This window comes from Lycium barbarum, chromosome 6 (genome assembly GCF_019175385.1).
Source record: "Lycium barbarum isolate Lr01 chromosome 6, ASM1917538v2, whole genome shotgun sequence".
Taxonomy (NCBI): domain Eukaryota; kingdom Viridiplantae; phylum Streptophyta; class Magnoliopsida; order Solanales; family Solanaceae; genus Lycium; species Lycium barbarum.
In genome coordinates this window covers 92,122,871-92,145,563 of record NC_083342.1, presented here as the reverse complement: position 1 = coordinate 92,145,563, position 22,693 = coordinate 92,122,871, and the positions used below count along the sequence as shown (strand labels likewise).

The 22,693-nt window shown below is 33.2% G+C and overlaps 2 protein-coding genes across 5 annotated transcripts; both read left to right on the top strand.

Moving 5' to 3' along the window:
* The first annotated feature begins 1,402 nt into the window (after nt 1–1,402).
* LOC132644202 (uncharacterized) lies at nt 1,403–3,808 on the top strand. The gene has a single exon (XM_060360778.1). It carries the CDS (start codon nt 1,403–1,405, stop codon nt 3,806–3,808), a length of 2,406 nt encoding a protein of 801 aa, XP_060216761.1.
* A 12,606-nt stretch (nt 3,809–16,414) lies between these two features.
* Nucleotides 16,415–21,454, top strand: LOC132644828 (probable glycerol-3-phosphate dehydrogenase [NAD(+)] 1, cytosolic). Of its 4 annotated transcripts, XM_060361465.1 has the most exons (7): nt 16,415–16,684; nt 16,796–16,874; nt 17,049–17,797; nt 19,250–19,471; nt 20,033–20,280; nt 20,826–20,965; nt 21,058–21,454. In XM_060361465.1, exons 3-7 carry the CDS (start codon nt 17,137–17,139, stop codon nt 21,173–21,175), a joined length of 1,389 nt encoding a protein of 462 aa, XP_060217448.1. In that variant the 5' UTR covers nt 16,415–16,684; nt 16,796–16,874; nt 17,049–17,136; the 3' UTR covers nt 21,176–21,454. The 4 variants fall into 4 exon arrangements, with proteins under 4 accessions (XP_060217448.1, XP_060217446.1, XP_060217447.1 ...); XM_060361463.1 differs by having other exon boundaries at nt 16,415–16,874; XM_060361464.1 differs by having other exon boundaries at nt 16,416–16,684; nt 16,796–17,797.
* Nucleotides 21,455–22,693: the final 1,239 nt, after the last annotated feature.

Genomic DNA, 22,693 nt, shown 5'->3' with positions numbered 1-22,693 from the left:
TTTATGGAAGGGTACAAAAACTTGCCCCATCTAGTCCATTTAAAGAGGTAATATCTCAGCATGAATAAATTTAGGCCAACTACTTAAAGACCAATAGAGCAACTTTGAGATTCTTGAATTAGTAGTCGATGTTTTTTTAGGTACAGAAATTTTAGGACATCTACATCAACATTTTCCAAGGGTAAAAGGCAGAGAGGAGATAGCCGAAAATTTGGGAGCAACACCTCCACAACATAGAAATCTCTAAGTTGCTCCATTGGTCTTTAAGTAGTTGGCCTAAATTTATTCATGCTGAGATATTACCTCTTTAAATGGACTAGATGGGGCAAGTTTTTGGACCCTTCCATAAAATGGGTAGACTTATTTTTTTAAAGTCACGGAGATATTTTTTGAAACTTACCAGACCCGACACATCAGAAAAAAAAATTACCATGTGGCTTTAGAAAATTATGTCTACTAAAGAAAATATAAGTAGACTTTTTTTTTAATTAAAAAATAAATTAAATGATTTTTAAAAAAAAATCCGTTAGTGAAAAGGGTATATTTGCACCATTTTGTAACTGCAGGAGTATATTTGCACCAACTTTGTAACGGCAGGGGTATATATGCACCACTTTTGTAACGAGGGGCATATCTGCTCTAAATCGCAAAGTTTTGGGGTATATTTGCACCTTTTCCCAAAAGTAAAAAGGCAAACGAAACAGCTTTTTCCATTGGGATTTGGGGTACAAAATATAAAACTAACAAATCCAACCCCAAAAGCAAAAAACCAAACGACTTGTACACAAACATTCTTTTTCACGACTTGTACACAAACTTTCTTTTTCATCTTTCTCTTTCACAACAAAGCCAAATCAAAAATAAATTTTCAAAAAAGCTAGGGTTTTAACTTTTGCTTGAAGCCTGCAAATCACCACTTCGTTGCCCCCTTTCACTGGAGAACGGGATGCCGATGGGCCTCTGATTGCTGACTGCCGACTGCCGATTGGTATGTGGTCCTTTTCCTGTTGACCTTCTATATTTATGAAATTTTCCTATTTTGCTTTCTAAATTTCAATACCAAAATCCCCGACAAGCCGACAAGTATGTGGTCCTTTTCTTATTTCTAGTTTTTATATAGAGTGCAATATGTTTCTCTTTAAATATGAGACTACACAGTATACAAGCTTAAGATATTTTTTGCAAAATAAATTACTTTAAGATTGTGAACTATGATTAATTAAAGAAGTGCAAATGCTGTTTTTAGATGAGTCTACACTAAGATTATTTGATTGTTAAATGTTAATAGCCTTTAAAAGCTATGGTGAACTACAACAGATTTATATTGCTTTTGTATGCTCTCCAAAATTTGAAGTGTAATTTGTGTTTTCTTGACTTTTAGGATCTTTAAGCAACAGTCAAGATGATCACGAATTTCTTCAAGCCTCAAGCTCCTTCAAATACTATTCCTAGCTCTCCTTTGCCAAGTTCTCATTTGCCAAGTTCTTTGTCGCCTGTCAATCTTTTCAATGCATCGGATAATGACAAAGTGTTGGCTGATTTGGATCTTAAATCAGATCCTGCTGAAAGAAAACAAATGTCAAAATTTTCTCCTAATATACGTGACCGAGTGAGGAGATATTACATACTAAAGAAACCTTGCCAACCTGAAGAATTTGAATTTCCAAGTAGAGATATTGGAGGAGAATTGCGTCGTTTTAATCCCGATTGGTTTGACGATCCATATTCTCAATGGTTAGAATATAGTGTTAAAAAAGATGCACCATTTTTCTTATGTTGTTACTTGTTTAAAAATGAGCTTGGAGGATATGGAAAAAAAGTAAGTGATGCTTTCACAACGAAAGGTTTTCGAAGTTGGAATAAAGGTATAGAAAGGCTTAAAAAGCATGTGGGTGAAGTGAATAGTGTTCATACTCGATGTTTCATGATGATGCTAGATTTGATGAATCAAGAACAATCTATTCTAACTTCATTTGACAAGCCTTTCGAGAAATTTAAAGGTGAATATCGGGTTCGCTTGAATGTTTCGGTTGATGTGATAAGGTATCTTTTAAAAGAAGGAATGCCTTTCCGGGGTCACAATGAGTGTGTAACTTCTACAAGAAGGGGTCATTTTCTAGATCTCTTAAAGTGGTATGCCGATAAGAAGGAAGATGTGAAAAATGTGGTACTAGAAAAAGCTCCAAAAAATAACACCACAACTTCTCCCGATATCCAAAAAGACATTGTGAATTCTTGTGCAACAGTGAATGCAATTATTGAAGACTTGAACGGAGATTACTTTGGGATATTGGTTGATAAGTCTAAGGATGTTTCTCATAAGGAACAAATGGCTCTTGTCTTGAGATATGTAAACAAGGAGGGTAAAGTTATTGAGCGCTTTCTTGGTCTTGTTCATGTGAAAGATACATCTGCAAAGTCATTGAAAGAAGCGATCTATTCTTTGTTTTTAGACCATTCTTTGAGTCGATCTCAAATACGGGGACAAGGTTATGATGGAGCTAGTAACATGAAAGGAGAAATTAATGGTCTTAAAACTCTGATTCTGAAAGATAATTCTTCGGCATATTGCGTACATTGCTTTGCTCATCAATTGCAATTGACTCTTGTAGCCGTTGCAAAAAAACATCATGATGTGAATAATTTTTTTGACATTCTTCTTGCCAATGTTTTAAATATCGTTGGAGGTTCTTTTAAGCGTAGGGAGATGCTTCGATATGATCAAGCTGAAAAATTAGAGGAATTACTAGTGCTCGGTGAAGTTCATACGGGAAGTGGATTAAATCAAGAACTTGGACTTCAAAGGCCTGGTGATACCCGTTGGGGATCTCATTTTAAGACGGTACGTAACTTCATTTCCTTATTCTCATCAATTGTGCATGTACTTGGAGTTCTTGCAAATGAGGGTGCAAATTATCATGAGGAAACAATGGCAAAAATTCTAGTGGAAGACATTAGATCTTATGAGTTTATCTACATGTTGCATTTGATGTTGAAAATTTTGGCGATTACATATGATTTGAATATGGCTTTGCAACGAAAAGATCAAGATATTGTTAGTGCTATGAAGCTTGTTGATTTCACAAAAAGAAAATTGCAATCAATGAGGGAATCTGAATGGAACTCTTTGGTAGAAGAAGTCTCCTTATTTTGTGAAAGGAATGGTATTATGATCCCTGAAATGAATGAGAAGTATGGTCTTGGAAAGTCGAAGAGTAAAAGCTCAAGTGTTATCTATTCTCATCATTTGCGTGTGGAAGTTTTTTATGCTGTTATTGATTTGCAACTTTCAGAGCTTAACAATCGTTTTAGTGAAGTGAATACTGATCTACTTCTTGGCATGGCTAGTTTGAGTCCTGAGAATTCTTTTGCAAATTATGATAAAAACAGGATCATGAAGCTTGCTACTTATTATCCAAATGAGTTCGGTGCTTCCAAGCTTGATGATCTTAGTTTTGATCTTGACAATTATATTTACTATGTGAGAGAAGTGGACATAGCTTTTTCAAATTTGAAAGGACTTAGAGATCTTTCGATGGCGTTGGTTAAATCAAATATGCACAAGACATGGGGACTTGTTTATTTGCTTGTGAAGTTAAGCTTGATATTACCTGTGGCTACTGCAACAGTGGAAAGAACTTTTTCCTCAATGAAGTTTATTAAAAATGACTTGCGAAGTAGAATTAGTGATGGCTTTTTGAATGATTGTTTAGTTTGTTACATAGAGAATGAAGTATTTGAAAGTGTACCTAATGATGCGATCATTGATCGTTTTCAAAAGATGACAACTCGTCGAGTGCAATTGTAATGATAATGCTTATATTTATGTAGTGTATAAGTAGTTTGTCGCCTTTTTGAATATATTAAATACCGATACTTGTTCGTTAATTTAACGGTTGTTATACATTAGCTTGAGGTCGTTGTCCTGTCTTATCATTCGAACCCCCAGACTTGAAATCTTGGCTCCACCTCTGTGTGTGTGTATATATATATATATATATATATTATGTTCAAAAAACGATTAATATAACATTATAGTTTGTGCTCCGTATCTAAAATTTTATTATATTAATGTTTGCTATGAACACAAAATCGGCAAATTTATTAATATTTTTTAAAAGAGAAGACTTGTTTAAAAGGAAACTATTTTCTTCTCTTTGAGATAAAACAATAGCAATATTTAAGCATCAGTTGATACTTTCAATTTTAATTCGATTAATTTAAAGGTGTAAAATACTTATTATTTTTTATCAAATTTTGATTTGGACAATTCTAATTCAAATTATTAAATTAATTTTACATGTTTAAAATGAAACAAAGTAGAAATTGATTTTTATTTAAACGAAGAAATACTATTTTTTAATTTTTAGTAAATATTCTCGGTTTAGCTCATTTTACTTGTCATGTTGTCTTTTGCATGGTTTTTTAAGAAAATATCGATTAGAATTATAATTTGACTAATTTATCTTATTCATTATTTGATCTGCATTTGATATATACTTTTTTACGACATTAATTTCTTTTCACATTTATTAGAGTAAGAATAAAAATAAAAAAGTAATTAAATTCTATCTTATTTTAAAATATAAATATTTTAAGTATATTTATTTTAGTAAACATAACAAATAAATGACATGGCGGAATAGCAAATACAACAGTTTAATATCTAGATTAGATCTCAGGCTAATATAAAAAAAAATTATATGGTTTGACTGACATTATTAATTTGCACTATTTTTATGCATATATATATATATATATATATATATATATATATATATATATATATATATATATATATATATATTATGTTCAAAACACGATTAATATAACATTGTAGTTTGTACTCTGTATCTAAAACTTTATTATATTAGTGCTTACTACGAATACAAAGTCTGCATTTTTTTTTTTACATTATTTTTTTTTTTAATATGGGGTTCACTTTTTTTTTTATATTGCTTGATGTCGTTTAGTATGGGGTGCACTTTGTTTTTGGACATTATTAGTTTGTACTATTTTTATGCATATAATATATATACATATACTATGTTCAAAACATGATTACTATAACATTGTAGTTTGTGCTCCGTATCTAAAACTTTATTATATTAGTGTTTGCTACAAATATAAAGTTTGCACTTTTTTTTTTAAACGTTATATATTTTTAATATGGGGTTCACTTTTTTTTTTTTTTTTTTGATATTGCTTGATTTTGATAATATGGAGTCCACTTTTTTTTTTCCCATGAGTTTGGAGATGGTGAGCTCCATTTCTTTTTTGGACATTATTAGTTTGCACTATTTTTATGCATATAATATATATATATATATATATATATATATATATATATGTTCAAAATACGATTAATATAACATTATAGTTCGTGCTCCGTATCTAAAACTTTATTATATTAGTGTTTGCTATGAATACAAAGTCTGCACTTTTTTTTTTTTGACATTGTTTGTTTTTTTAATGTGGGATTCACTTTTTTTTTTATATTGCTTGATTTCGTCAATATGAGATACTATGTTCAAAGCACGATTAATATAACATTGTAGTTTGTGCTTCGTATCTAAAACTTTATTATATTAGTGTTAGCTACGAATACAAAGTCAGCACTCTTTTTTTGACATTGTTTGTTTTTTTAATATGGGATTCACTTGTTTTTTATATTACTTGATTTTGTTAATATGGAGTCCACCTTTTTTTTTCCTGTGAGTTTGGAGATAGTGGGTTCCACTTTATTTACTTCTTTTTTTTAAACAAAAAATATTGGTTGGTGTTTTTTTTATTTTTTAATATTGGTTGGTGTTTAATATGGGGACCACACTTTTTTTAAGTGCTTAATTGGTTGGTGTTTTTTTGAATTTCTTAATATTGGTTGGTGTTTAATATGGGACCACACTTCTTTTAAAGTATTTTAAGTATGTTGCTGTACAATAATTTCATTTGCTCCCACTAATGGGTTGATACGCACGTGGCAATAAATCCATCATTATTGATTTAATTGTTTGATTTTCTAAGCACTTTTATATTTTAAGTATGTTGCTGTACAATAATTTTATTTGCTCCCTCTAATGGGTTGATACGCATGTGGCAATGAATCCATCATTATATATATATATATATATATAAGTATTTTAAGTATGTTGATGTATAATAATTTCATTTACTCCCACTAATGGGTTGATACGCATGTGGCAATAAATCCATCATTATTGATTTAATTGTTTGATTTTCTAAGCATTTTTGTATTTTAAGTATGTTGCTGTACAATAATTTCATTTGCTCCCTCTAATGGGTTGATACGCATGTGGCGATGAATCCATCATTATTGATTTAATTGTTTGATTTTCTAAGCACTTTTTTTTTAACATTGTTTATTTTTTTAATATGGGATTCAATTTTTTTTAATATTGCTTGATTTTGTTAATATGGGATCCACTTTTTTTTTTCCGTGAGTTTGGATGTGGTGGGTTCCACTTTTTTTTTTATTTTTTATTTTTATTACTGGTTGGTGTTTAATATGGGATTCACTTTTTTTTTTCCCGTGAGTTTGGATGTGGTGGGTTCTACTTTTTTTTTCTCTTTTTTTTATTACTGATTGGTGTTTAATATAGGGCCCACAATTCTTTTTAAAATATTAGTAGTTGTTTAAAATATGTGAGCCACAATTGTTTTTTAAATATCAGTAGTTGTTTAAAATATGTGGGCTCACAATTTTTAAAAAAAAATATTAATAGTTGTTTAAAATATATGGGCCACAATTATTTTTTTTGGCCCACAAACGGATGACGAAGTGCCCAAACTGGTGCTTCTAATATAGTAGTAAAGTAATGAGTTACTTAACTAATATTGGTAGCTTTTTTGCTCTAAAAGGCAAAACTGGGTAGCTGAGTTTCTTGGGCTTGACCCACTTTTGGTGGAGGTCCAACTCGATCCTATATCTGGCCTGACAATTGAAGAGAAAGCCCAAACTACTCCAATCCTAGGTCCATTACCAAATGGCAGTATTGACAAGTTCATCTTCATTTGGTTTTTATATATTAAAATCCCCTTATAACCATGTACAAATAATATGTCTATTTTATAGCCTGTTTGGCCTAACTTCTAAAATCAGTTTATTTTAAAAAGTATTTTAAAAAAAGTACTTTTCAAAAAAGCACTTTTAGCAAAAAGCAGTTTGTGTTTGGTCAATTAATTAAAACAACACTTTTGAGCAACAATTAGTGTTTGACCAAGCTTTTAAAAAGTGTTTCTGTTTGTATTTTTCTCAAAAGTACTTTTCAAAAAAATGCTTTTGAGCAAAATCTGTGTCACGACCCAACCCCGTAGGCCGTGACTGGTGCCCGAACTGGGCACTCGTATACACACCCGTTAGCTATATGTTCAGTCCACGACAAACACAATATGGAACTTATAACGACCAAAACATTGTCTCGGAACTGTCGCATAAATATACATATATGTTCGGCAACCCGTCTCCTGAGGAGTCACAACTATCAACAGATAACACAGTCCATAAGCCGACAAGGCTGTCATAACATGTGGGAACGTCCCAACTATAAATATAAATGCAAGCCAACAAGGATGCTGCCACAACATGACAATATCAGCAAGCCGGCGAGGCTGCTATAACGATAGAATACACATACTGATAAACACACACAACTGATCACGTCTGAATACGACCCACATACATGTCCACAGACCTCTAAGAGTTTCAACAGTGAAATATGACGAGACAGGGTCCCGTCGTACCCTTAGACAACATATGAATATATTTAGATCAAAAGGATCTATACCAAAATCTGGGCTCCGGAACAACGGAACTCTCTAAGATAGCAGAAGGGAAGTCTTAAGCTGGCGGTTCACCAAAGCGCGTATCTGTACCTGCGGGCATGAAACGCAGCCCCCCGAAGAAAAGGGGTCAGTACGGAATATGTACTGAGCATGTAAAGCGTGAAATACAGTAAACAAGTACAATATTCAGAATACCAAAACACTTGCCTTTGTGACATAATCATATTTGTCAATATCATATATCAGATGCATATATATATATCGTACCCGGCCCTTTAATGAGGGACGCGGTGAATAAGATCATCATATGCCCTCCTGGCCGCCATGACATGTCATCATATCATCATATCGTCATATCATCATATCATCATATACATATATACCGTACCCGGCCCTTTAGCGAGGGACTCGGTGAACAATGCAGTGAAACTGTGCACGATAACATACCCGGCTCGGGATTCGGTGAAAGATATATTGAGGCATGCACGAGCAGAGTAGTGAGAAACTATATGCAATTTAAATCATAGCTGAGACTCAATGGAATAATCAAAACGAACCATCGTTTGCAAATTTAAATAATAGTCATATCATATACCTTTCGGATGTACCTGTGGATTATATCAAAATGGAACTTTGAAATCATGTGTACATATCAAAATATAAAAAAAAAATATAAGTTATGGGAATCAAGATCATTAGCCATCCTAGTGGTTCTAGGAATAGGAATTCCTTTGGAATCGTATATATATCGTATATTCATTTCACAACGATCATGCCAAAAAAAAGAAAGAAGGGTTAACTTCACATACCTTTAGCGCTTATTCGCCACACAATACGTATACGCTGCCCAATAATATCTCAACCTATATTAAGACGCCAACAACTACGGTTAAGCTACGGGGAGATTCAAAATGTATTCTAGCGTTAGTAACTCCTTTCTAGATGTTTAGACGACGTTTTCCTTATATCCAAACCAACTACATACAACCAATCCAACATCAATAATTATATGTTCAATACCAACCCGGACAGCCCACACAACATTCCAAACAGTCCACATTCACAACATTCAATAGCAATTCACATACGGCTACTACATTCTCAAGTTATTCCTAATAGTTTGTAGCCTTAACGTTTGCATGTAACAACTTTATAACAGCCCATCCAACATACAACACAATGCATAATCTTAATTATCATTAATCTTCCAAGCTCAATAAGAACAACAACAACGTGTCACAACAGCTCGCATGCGGTTTCAAATCAGTCCATACCTTACAACATTCGATAATAGTTTACATGCGGTTATGACACCTCTATTTTATTCTCATTAGTCTATAGTCGTAATACTTCATCAAAGTGATTCTATAACAGCCCAATTACTATGACAACATGATGTATACTCTTAACTATAATTAGTTTTTCCAACTTAACGAAAACAACAACGCATCCAAAACAATCCCTAACCGATCAACATAAAAGTGCCCGAAATTCTTGCAAACGTTTACGAACATACCAAGCGAACCACATACAATTCTTACACATTATTTCATGTCTTCTTTTCATATAATTTCAGTAAGTTACAACCAGCAGTCACACGACAACTACATCATCAATTCATACGCAACTAAGCTACATTGTCATCACTATAATACTTACAACAACCCACAAACAATTTTAGCTTCAACTCTAACCATTAAACACCTTCATTTCTATCATAAAATTCATGACAACAACAATCAAAATATCAAGTAAAATCAGTTCACTATCTTCCACACAAAACAGTCCCTATACGGTTTAACCATGCTTCAACATCACACACAAAATTTCATGGATTCAATTTATATTCATACCAACACAACTTCATCTTTGACCTTCCAATTCTTTTCATTCTTTTTACCATGCAATCTATGATAGCAACAGCCATAATTACTAAATAAAATCAGTCCACCATTTCCACTAAAACAGTCCCTACGGCCACATTAACATTCCAACACCAACCTTCAAAATTTTATGCATGCAATTCATGTTCACCAAGTTACAACCATACTTCAACATCAACACATATAATTCCATGGCTTCTATCATGCTCCAACATCAACACACATAATTTCATGCATGCAACTTATATTTACACATCTACCACACGTTTTAAACCACCCTTAATACATGCAAAAGAAAGTTAAACCTTACCTTGACAATTTGACTTCTCAACTTGGCTAGAGTTTGTGCCTTGAATTTAATTCTTGTTCTTGCTATCTAGGATCAATCCCACGTTGTTATACACCTTCCAAAGGGTTGAAATTCTTGAAGAAATTATTTTTTTGGTCAACACACAAAGAGCTCAAATTCAGCCCTTCTTGGCCGAGAGCTTCTCTCTCTTGGCTCTAAGTTTTCTATTTTTGTTGAAGATGAAAAAATGAGCTCTCTTAGTCATCCATTTGATTAAACTATGATGCCTACAAGTTGGACACATGCTCCACTCATGACATTGAGCCACTCAATTAACTTTGCACTTAAATTCATTTTCTTTCTCCTACAACTTTCGGCTACTTGGCCGAGTCTCACCTTCCTCTCTTCTTTCCATTTAATTGTTTACAATACAATTGCATGTGTAGTGGATGAATCATACACTAACATTTGTCATTTGCAATCATACAAGGATGAATTGTCAATATTTAAATGTGCAATGATTCTTCCAACATGTATGCCTTCATAAAATAATGCATGCCTTCATAAAATAATGGATGCCTTCAATATTTAAATGCATGTCTCACACTTTTTCTCCCCTATTTTCAGCCACTTTGGCCGAGCCTCCCACTTATCTTTCTTTCAATTTAGTTGTCCACAATACAATGAAAGTGTAGTGGATGAATCAACATTTAAATGCATATTTATATGTCTTCCATAATAGCCTTATTTTAGATGACTTTGAGTCATCTTTAGGCATTGGCACGTTAATGTGCATCTTGGCTCATTGTTGCCACTAATTTTTTTAATCAACACTACAATTAAGTAGTTCCTAATCTCCAATAATATTTTTATACTAAGTAAAATTTATAACCAATTAGTTCTAGTTTAGAAATTAAGAATTAAAGGTTTCTATCTCACGTCGATTCCTTCGCGAATAACTCGACGTATAAAATACGGGGTCTAACGAGCTGTTTTTTTTAGCTTCTGAAAAACTGCTTCTCCTACTCCCCAGAAACACTTATTTTCTCTCAAAAGCCTGGCCAAACACCTCACTTTTTTTTTACAAATAAGCACTTATTGAAAAATAAGTACTTTTGGAGGAAAAATAAGCTTGGCCAAAAAGGCTATTATAGCATGTTTGACCAAGCTTCTGAAAATAACTTATTTTAAAAAGTATTTTTCAAAAAAAGTACTTTTGGCTAAAAGTAGTTTGTGTTTGGCCAATTAATTTAAAAAGTATTTTTGAGCAGCAATTAATGTTTGACCAAATTTTAAAAAAGTGCTTCTATGTATATTTTTCTCAAAAGTACTTTTCAAAAAAGTGCTTTTGGGAAAAAGCTATTTTTTTAGCTTCTGAAAAACTGTTTCTGCTACTCTCCAAAAGCACTTATTTTCTCGCAAAAGCTTGGTCAAACACCTCACTTTTTTTAAAATAAGCACTTATTGAAAAAATAAGTACTTTTTGGGAAAAAATAAGCTTGGCCAAACAGTTAGTCACACTCGCATCTATACATGTTTTATATTACTACTTTTTATTCGAGAGTTGTTAATGGAGCAAGAAGTAAACAACCCAGGTATAAATTTTAGGATTATGTGGTATAAAATTTAGGATTATGTTTATTTAATATTTGGTTAATTAATATTGGTATACATTTATATCAAAATTTTGATATTATTTATTCCACATTGGATGTAGAAGAATAATACTACTGTAATTAGATAAACACGGATAAAGATGTCGAAGTGATCATAGTATCCCCTTAAAAGAATTTTTCAGTGTCAGCATCACACATATCTGAGGTTAAAAATGAAACAAGAATTTACCCAAGTTTATTCAACTTCAAACCTAAAGCTGTTAACCGGTTCCAACCGGAACCGGACCGGTAACCGGTTAAGGAACCGGCCGGTTCCGGTTAAAAAAGCGGTTCAACCGGAACCGCTTAACCGGTTCCGGTTAACCGGGTTTAAACTCCAAACCGGAACCGGTCCGGTTTGGAGTAGTTAAAATCTTTTTGTTTTTTGTTTTTGTATTATATATATATATATATATATATATATTATAGTATTTATTAGTATATTGTAGGTATATTTACATATGTTATACAGCTTTATAATTAAAGTTTAAATATTTACTGACTAACAGCCTAACAGCAAGTCAGCAATATAGAATAGTGTTTTTCGTATACATATATATATATATATATATAACTTACATATACTTATATATTTGTATAACTTAATATATATACTATATATACTTATATATATGTACTATATACTATATATACTTATATATATGTATAACTTAATATATATACTATATATACATAGTATACTATATATACTTATATATATGTATAACTTAATATATATACTATATATACATAGTATACTATATATACTTATATATATGTATAACTTAATATATATACTATATATACATAGTATACTATATATACTTATATATATGTATTATATACTATATATACTATTTTTTCTATATATACTATATATACTTATATATGTTTAAGTATACTTATAAGTATATTCTTAGTATGTTTTAGGCATATTCCTAACTTAATAAAAGTAAAAATATGAACACAAGTAAATAGAAGAAAGCTCAATGAGCCATATATTTTATTCATTCTTGGATAACATTTATTTGCAAGTTGTATTTTTTTTTAACTTGCAAATAATACATGAGTTGTACAAAAATAGTAGAATAATAAAATCACCAATTTTGAACCATTTCGTTAATTTCCCCCACACCATATTCGGTCATGGAAATATCTTCAAAGTCTTCCATTTGGTCCGGTCCACTAGCTATCAAATCTTCAATTTCTTCCTCTTCGCCTTCCTCCGCTTCTGAGTTTTGGTTGCGTCGCTCCGATCTAATCCAATCTCGAATGCACACTAGTACTTGCAAGCTAAAGCCGGATAATGAATGTCTATGGTCTCCAATTTGCTGTCTTCCTTGGCTAAATGCGCTCTCCGAAGCCACGGTTGATACTTGAACCGTAAGGATATCTCGAGCCATTCTTGAAAGTACCGGATAGCTTGCCTTGTACTTCTTCCACCATGCTAAGACGTCCACATTTGGCTGCATCAAATAAAAGTTAAATTCATCAAAGTTTGCAGTAGAAGAAGAAGTTGGCTGTGAATGTAAAACTTTTAAACCCGACAAGCCCTTTTTGCTACTCTGAGAAGTAGTAGGGCGTGGAGCAACGAGTGTAGCACGTTCTTCCAAACTAGAATAATGAGTAAAAACTCTTCTAAACTCATCATCAATAGCGAGATCGGCTTCAGCTAAAGATGGTTGAACTCCCTCTTCAATTTCTAAAAATGTATAAATTTGACTAACCAAATTTTTAGTATAAGACACTTTTAAACAAAGATTTAAAAGGGAACCCAATATAAATAAAGTTGGGATGGGAAAAAAATACTTCTTAAATTTGATTATCATTTCAAAAATAGCCACTTGATAATCGGGTTTATATTTATACTCTTGTAAAACTCTAGCTATTTCCGCTAAGTAGGCTAAAATTCCGGTTACCGTGGGATAGAATTGTCTAGAAAAAGCAAGAGTTGCATTATAAATTTTTTTTAAGAGTTCAATACATTCTTTAACATCTTCCCAATGCCTAAAAGTTAACCAATCCTCACTATCAATATTATATTTGTTGTGAACTTGTTGTATGAGAATCCTATACTCATATGTTTGTTGTAGCATAATGTAAATGTAGTTCCACCTAGTCTCAATTTCTACTTGAATTTTCCTAGGTCTAAGGTTATTTTCCACACAAGCATTCTTAAAATCTCTAATTCTTCCCCTATTAGCATTACAAAAAAGAAACGCAACAACATTTCTAACTTTTTGAACAGAATCATCAAAATGCTCAAGACCATCTTTAACAATTAAATTTAAAATGTGACAACTACATCTTACATGAAAAATATTTGTTAGAGGAGGGTTTATTTCTCTTTTTAAAAGACCAATTGCCTTTGTATTATTAGAAGCATTATCTAAAGCAATACAAAGTGTTTTTCTATAAATGTTAAAAAATCTCATTATAGTAGACATTGAATCGGCTAAAATTTTTCCATCGTGACGACCTTTTCCTTCGTCGTATAAAAAAGCTATAATTCTTTTTTGCATAACCCAGTTGTCATCAACCCAACGACATGTAATAGCAAAAAAATCTAAATGGTTAATACTAAGACCCAAATCAGCGGTAAGAAAAACATTACAATTTAAAGAATTAAATTCATGGCGCAAATAAAATCTATATTTTTTAAACAAATCTATAACATCGGCTCTACAAGTACTTCTAGGAATACCCTCAAATAACGGGTTATAACAACGTTGAATGTAAGTAACAAACTCCAAACCCAAGGGAAACGAAAATGGTAAACAATCATAAGCTACCATTTTAGCTATTTCTACGCGTTCTTTTTTCTTGTCATACTTAAAATTTCTACCGGTTCTTGGGTCTATCGTCATTTGAATCCCCCCCACATTTGAACCTGTTTGCTCTCCCCAAATATCCATATGTTTGGTTCTCATATGAGCATTTAGTGTACCCGTTCCACCATCCTTACCAGTTCCTTGCTTAAAACTAAATACTTGTCCACATATATTACATGTAGCTGATTGGTTTTCCCTATTCTTAGTCATAAATTTCCAAACTTTAGCTGTTGGCTTACGAGTTCTAGGCGGTTTGTCTTGTGTATGTGATTGTGCAGGACATGTATCTCCTATGGGATTTTCGGGGGGTTGTGTTTCATCATCATCATCTAAGTCTTCATTAAAAGTGTCGGTAAAATGTTGTTGCATTGCCTCATGACCTAAAAGTGGATTATTTCCACCAACATCAATACCTAAATTAGGTGTTTCTTCCACAAATATTTCCTCATTAAGCGCACCCCTAACAGTACGACTACTACTACCGGCACCACGTCTTAATCTCTTTGACATTATTAAATAGAATTAATTTAAATCACAATCAAATAAATCACAAGAAAATAAATTACAACAAATTAAATTGCTAGAATTAAATTGCGAAAAATAAATTGCTAGAATTAAATCGCGAAAATTAAAGATAGAGTTGGAACGAAGGTACCAAATTGCCGGATTAATTTCCAACAAAGTGAAGGCGGCTAGAATTGCAAATTCACCAAAGCTACTTAGGATTGTTGAAAAATCACCAACTCCACCAACAATATTATAATTGCAAAATTAATAATTGAAAGTTGAAACTATAATAAGACTTTGTGGCTAATTATTGCAAAGTAACTATAATTGAGAGATTGAGATTTGAGAGAAAGATGAAGAAGAGTGAATTGATGTGAATTAAAATGAAAATGAAGAAGGGTTTATATAGGGGTGGGGGATGGGTTAAAGTGTTAAAAAAAAAAATTGGGGGCCAAAAATTAAGAAAATGACCGTTTGGCAATGACCATTTTTGCAAATGGACCGTTGCCAACGGTCCAACGACTCTTTTTTTTTTTTTTTTTTTTTTTTTTTCACCGGTTTAACCGGTTTCGGTTTCCAAAATATTGGAACCGGACCCGTAAACTAATACACGGTTAACCGGAACCGGTTAACCGGTTATACCGGTCCGGTTACCGGTTAAAACCGGTTATAACGAACCGGTTGCCACCTTTATTCAAACCTAACACATATTTTTGATTATGTGACTTACCTGCACAAGTGAAGGTACTACTGGCCATGGACAGACGGGGGTTGCTTTCATTTCACATTGTTCATAGGAAAAGGAAACTCATTTTTTGGGAACCACCTTAATTGGTGACTGTTTTTGTGTAGTTGTAGATAAATTGATAGGTTTTTTGTAAAGGCTAGATATATAGCCGTGCATAGATATATGACTTGTATTAAGTTATTGTATTTACCCCATCTCCTCAGTTAAGATAGTTCATCTATCTCACTTATGGGCTAGGGAGTAGAGTAACTTTTTGTAAACTCCCCAGATCAAAGTGTACTGATTAGAAGATGAATAAATAGCCAGTTATTTGCATTTTTTTAAATAATTATACGCGGTATATTTCAATGTTAATTCCATGAAATATCAGTAATAAATTAATTCATGAATTATTAAATTTTAATATTTTTAGCCTTAGTACTCCCACCGGATCAAAAAGAGTGTCACTTAGCCTTTTTGTCCACCCACCGAATCAAGAAAAACTAATCTTATTTTTACAATTTTGCGCTTATTAAGTGTAAAGTGACTAAATCTCAATACTTATTTAATTAGAATTAATTTAGTCGAATTATCTTTTTTTGCTTAGAAATAGTATTTTCTAAGGGGAGTATAAATGACTAAGTGAATGCCTTTTTTTTAAATGAGGGAGCAGTATATAATTTCTGCATAATAAATTTCACCAAATTATGGAATATGTTGCACTTTCACAGGTTCTGTTGAAAAGGAGCAAGTAAAAGGGCCGCAGTTTAGCCGAAGACAGTCAATGCCAGCTGACCACTTCTGGAAACCAAACTTAGAAAATTGCATAACTATTGACATTCACACTCGCCTCTTTCCAAATCCATGCTTTTTACACTTCTCAAAAAAAATTGCCAACTCATTTCTAGAAGTCATCTAACGTATCGAAGCTATAGCCGCAAAACACGTTAAGCTTCTTTTCGGTCAGTTTTGGTTGACATTTACAAGAGGTTGTTTTACCTAAGTTGTCTTGGTACTTGACGGAGGTTTCAAGAAGTTTGTTTTTATATTTACTATGATCAATGAATATTCCTTCTAGTTGAAACTATCTCTGTTTTCAGATGAAACCCATGTGAAAAATTCATCGATTTATTGGTGTTATTAAAGTTCTTGAGTGACACAGAATTCTTGAAAACCCAGGTATAAAACTGTATGTTATTCTTCATTTTGAGTATTTTGATTTAATTACGAAATTAGGGGTTGATCTAGACGAGTGCTAGATCTTGTAAGGGAAATCTCAGCGTTGATAGTTTTGATTATTAGTGAAATTGGTGAAACATTACAGCTTCTTGTTTTATGCATTTGCTTTTAAAGGTTGAAAAGAGTTGAAGTTAGTGTTTTTGCAATTGATTGATAGATTAAGGAGTTGGAGTGAATAGTTTGATATTTGATAGAAAATAAGATGGTTGGATCTGTGGAAGGAGTAACAAGTCATCCTTACCCTAATGGGCTGATTCAAAGTACTAATGGTTCTGTGGAGGAGAAGGTTGATGAGCTTCGTCGAATTTTTGGTAAAGCGGATGGTGATCCATTGAGAATTGTGGGTGTTGGAGCAGGAGCATGGGGTAGTGTTTTTGTTGCAATGTTGCAGGACGCGTATGGTAACCTTCGAGAGAAGGTGCAGATTAGAATATGGAGAAGAGCTGGAAGAAACGTTGATAAAGCTACTGCAGAGCATTTATTTGAGGTCATTAATTCAAGGGAAGATGTATTAAGGAGGTTGATAAGAAGGTGTGCATACTTGAAGTATGTTGAGGCAAGATTAGGTGATAGGACATTACACGCCGATGAGATTCTGAAAGATGGGTTTTGTTCGAATATGATTGACACGCCACTTTGCCCTTTAAAGGTTGTCACCAATTTGCAGGAGGCTGTGTGGGATGCTGATATTGTTATTAATGGATTGCCATCAACAGAAACTAGGGAAGTATTTCAAGAAATTAGTCGGTATTGGAAGGAACGTATTACTGTTCCAGTCATTGTATCCTTGGCAAAGGGCATAGAGGCTGAACTAGGGACTGAACCCCGCATTGTTACCCCAACGCAAATGATTAATAAAGCAAGTAAGAGACTTTTTTTCCCATACTGTTGAGTTATTCTTCCAGACTTGTGCTTTTCTTTTCCATTTCGATATTTATTCAGTAAATAACTTCATTGTTGTGCAATTTACTGCAGCTGACTCAGTTCTGTTATGTTTATCATGTTGAATACTTGAGAGCTGACATGGTTAAATGGCAGAATAATTTTCTTTTTCCTGTTTGCAACGAGGGTGCTATTTGCCTCTCCTACTTGCTGATAGATCATATAATATTGAAGTAGTGAATGATATGACTGTTCCTTGGAGCATTTAATAAATGTTTCTTCATATGCTTGAAAAGAATTCAACATGTTTGTTTCTCATGTTAACTTCAACTAATAGCTTCCAATAAACTTAGTTTGGAAATCTTTCTCAGTCAATTTACTGCTATCGCAGCAGTCACTGTAAAGGGGAATACAGGGAGCATCAAATTTCAGGTTTGATGCGTCAGTTCTGTTATCATGGTCATACTTATGTGGCAGCAGAATGAGACAATGAGTAATGTGGGATACTGGTTATGTTTTTCTTCTTTATCAATAGATGCTTTAACTTTATAAGCACTGCAAGCATTATGAGCAGTTTGCCTTTCAAGAAACTGATGCTTCATATAACCTTTTGTTGTTGAGAGTTCTCTAGTGGTCAGACTCCAGCAAGTGATGTGTGGGTCTAGCAAATGTCATGGTTCGAACTCTGTCACAGACAAGCACCGATATTTAAGTGGAGACAGGCGCGGCGGGGGGGGGGGGGGTGAGGAAGCATCACTACTGAGTTTCGAACTGTAGAGATTTCTTGGTTATAAAAAAAAAAAAAAAACCAAGAGTGCTTGACCTTTAATGGTTTCATTATACTTAACTCTTCTAGCTGATTGATTGATTGACACTACAGAAAGATTTAGGAAAATAAGCATGCTTTCATGCCTTTAGTTCATCCTAACAGGTAACAGAACAGTGAGGGATTTCCTTCTTCTAAATGTATATTTATTGCTGAGTCAAAATCAGTATGGGGTGTATATATGATCCTAATAGAAGAGTTTGGAAGGTTTATATTCTGCTCTAACTGCTTGTTAGATCACTTCTATGTACCTGTATGCACATTTTCCCATTTTTTTCCTCAATGATTGTGTTGTCATCTCTTGTTAATATCCAGTTAGATTAAATGTTGAAATATAAGTATTTCTTTTCTTTACTTCCTGTGTATTTACAGACGTATATATGGTTAAAATAGAACTTCGAAATTCATACATGACAACTGCTAACTGGTACATACTCCAGTCAATGAGTTAATTGCCCTTTGTTTACCATTCATGAATTTATCCACTTATTTCTTATTGCTTGTTTTTTTTTTTTTTTTTCTCACTTCTGTTTTTACTCATCATATTTGTGTTTGTAAGTTCTTCTTTAGTGTTACTTTTTGCTCACGTGACACCTATTATTTGCAGCTGGAGTTCCAATAGAGAACATCTTGTATCTTGGTGGACCTAATATTGCATCAGAGATTTACAACAGAGAATACGCCAATGCTCGGATATGTGGAGCTGAGAAATGGCGAAAAGCACTCGCTAGATTTTTGAGGCAGCCACATTTTATTGTATGGGACAATGGCGACCTGGTAACTCATGAGGTCATGGGTGGTCTAAAGAATGTATATGCCATTGGAGCTGGTACAATCCTTTCTCTTTCTGGTCCAATGTTTTACTTTGCTTATTATCTGTAAAATTTCTTACGGTGTATTTTTTTAGAATTGGCTTAACAACTTGTATCTGGTCTTGACTGAGTGTGCACTAAGATCATCTCCTTATATCCTCTACCACTGTTTGTTTCCTTTCTTTTTTTGTTGGGGCTTGTGAGCTTTCAGCAGTGTGGTGGTGATCAATTGCAGCTTCCCACAGTTTAAGCATTGTGACATATTTAGTCAAATACTCAAACTCACTTGAGCATTTCAGTTTCTCCGTGAAGTTAAGAACCAGATTCCTGAGTTTCTTATCCATTTGAGATGAGAGTAATTCCCCTTAGTAAATAGATCAAGGATGTCAGGGCATCCACAGTATGGCTGAGACTTTTATATACTGCAACGTCCGGCATGAAATCACAAATAACATTACGAATGCTCTATTTCCCCTAATTATGGCAGTATAACGTAATTGTTTGATCTTTATTGAAACACCAGAATTGAGCGATTCTACTTGAAACCGCGTATTGACATACTATTTTTTACTGGATAGGTATGGTTGCAGCTCTTACTAATGAAAGTGCCACGAGCAAGTCAGTGTACTTCGCACATTGTACATCTGAGATGATATTCATTACACATCTCCTGGCGGAAGGACCCGAGAAGCTTGCAGGTCCACTTCTGGCTGATACATATGTGACCCTGTTGAAAGGTCGTAATGCTTGGTATGGCCAAAAGTTGGCCAAAGGGGAAATAAACCTTGATATGGGTGACAGCATCAAGGGAAAGGGGATGATACAGGTACATTCTAGAATACTTAAAATAGATCTCTAATGGCAATTTGCAGTTTCTAACTTCTGTTACATATTAATAGGAATTGATGTGTTAATAATTTGAGGAGTCTACATATCCTATATAAGCTAGTATAAGGACGTTCTCTCATTCCTAGTTTCTTTTTAGTGCACCAATGAGGTTCCAGTATGTATAGAAGATTGAGTGTCGTTCGCAGAGAAACATATTACGTTATAGATTCTCTACTTGATATGCTGCTTGTATATGGGAGATTTTTCAATTATTAGTAAAAAAAATTATTTACCTTATCAAAAACAAGCATAAGAAAGTTAACTGATGCTTCTCCGACGAGCAAAAATGTTGAAGTTACAAAGGCATTTAGCATCCTTGAAATTGCTCTCTATAACATTACAACACTTGCGCTGCATACCCTCGGCATATATCGTTACTGGTTTAATTCAAGGAGGAGGATATCCTTCACCATCTAAAGCTGCAAGAGTTTATGGCTAAACATGAAATCATGTGTGAGTGCTAACCTATACAAATTTGTGCAGGGAGTTTCAGCAGTAAAAGCCTTCTATGAGCTACTTAGTCAGTCCAGTTTAAACATTTATCATCCTGATGAAAACAAACAAGTAGCTCCTGTTGAACTTTGTCCTTTATTGAAGACATTGTACAGAATACTGATAATGAGGTACATAAAGTTCTTGCCCTGCCTTACCCCTTGTTCTTGCAATTCTTTTTGAAGTTAAAAAGTAATCCGACTGTTGGTGCGTTAAACTGCAGGGAGGTTTCATCGGAGGCTATTCTTCAGGCCTTGAGAGATGAAACTATGAATGATCCACGTGATCGGATTGAGATTGCACAAAGCCAAGCCATCTACAAACCTTCATTACTTGGGTAGTAGCCATCTACAAAGCCAATGCAGGTTTTTTGAGATTATCAATCAATCAATGAAGGATTGCACAAAGCCAAGCCATCTACAGACCTCCATCCTGTACAATCCAGTTATCCAAATTCTTTGGCAGTAAAGTTGTTGCTTAAAAAAATTAGGTTTTGTATGTTCAGTCAGTTCTGTAATATGCTCTTAGACAAGTTGGTTATATGGACGTACTCTCTTGAAGCATTTGAATTGATGTTGTATCATGTTCTTTGATTTATTCAATCTCTATTTACCCAGAAATTTTTTCCAAAAAAATGAATTTTTGTTTTAAAATGGCAGAACCAAGAAAAGTTTTCGAAAGAATTTGACCTTATTAACTAAGCGAGGAGTGTATATACTATTAGAAAAAACAAATAGGTCCGAATTGTAAATACTTATTATGAATAATAAATAATTTAAAATAATTATTCGTATTACCAGTGTTTTAGAGGCAAGGACGCAAGGTGAGACGTTTTACGTGTGCCTCAGCCAGGCGTAAGCCCCGAGGCATGGAGCGTCTCCTTGAATATTTAATTCTTAGTATTCCATAAAATAATATAATTACAATCCACAAAACTTTCAAGATGAAAGTTATCCTATAGATGTTGTATTCATGCCTGTTCGAAACGTGAATCATAGTATTCATTCTTATGGGAATGGGAATGAAAAACAAGAGATACTTTTTCATATCATTTAAGGAAAACTATAAATAAGTAAAAAGTATATATAGATATGCTCCATCCCCACGAAGCTAATCAAAATAATTTATTATACGTTACTTACAAGTACAAGTGACTGTTCATTGCTTTTTTTGAGATAGTAGAAGAAAAGTTAAAGAATTGGGAAAGAACATAAATTAGGACATCTAGCAATAAAAAAGATCTTGGTTTTTATATTTAATGGTTCAGTTCTTTTTCAAAACATTTGAATAATTACAAGTTGACTTTTGAGAATTTGAGCATTATATTAAGGACTTATTTAATAAAATTTGTTTTAATTAAAAAAATAAATTCTAGGCTTATGCCCCAACACAAAAAACTCTTCTCACACGCTCAGGCGTATGCCCCAAATTGCTAGGCGTATGCCTTTGGAGACTTTCACCTCCTACCATCGCCTTGGGGCATTTTTTATGCGCCCCGCCCCAGAGCTCGCCCCGATGCTTGCTCCGAAAACACCTTTCTAAAACACTGAGTATTACTATCTACTCCCCGTCCCAAATTAGTTGTGATGTTTTTTTTTTTTTTAAAAAGTCAATTGGATTCATTTTCGAAGTTAAATTGAATTAAATTTACTCAATATTTTACATTTAAAATTTAGTTATTCAAAAATTATATGATAAATATTATAATTTATAATTTTTCTCACGTTAATTTGATAAAAAAAATATACTATACTTGAAAATGCTAATCAAAATTTACATTTTGACTCTTATTAAGCGAAATATGACAACATGTGACATGAAAGGTATTTTTAGTTATTTCTTCTTTTGCAAACAAAAAT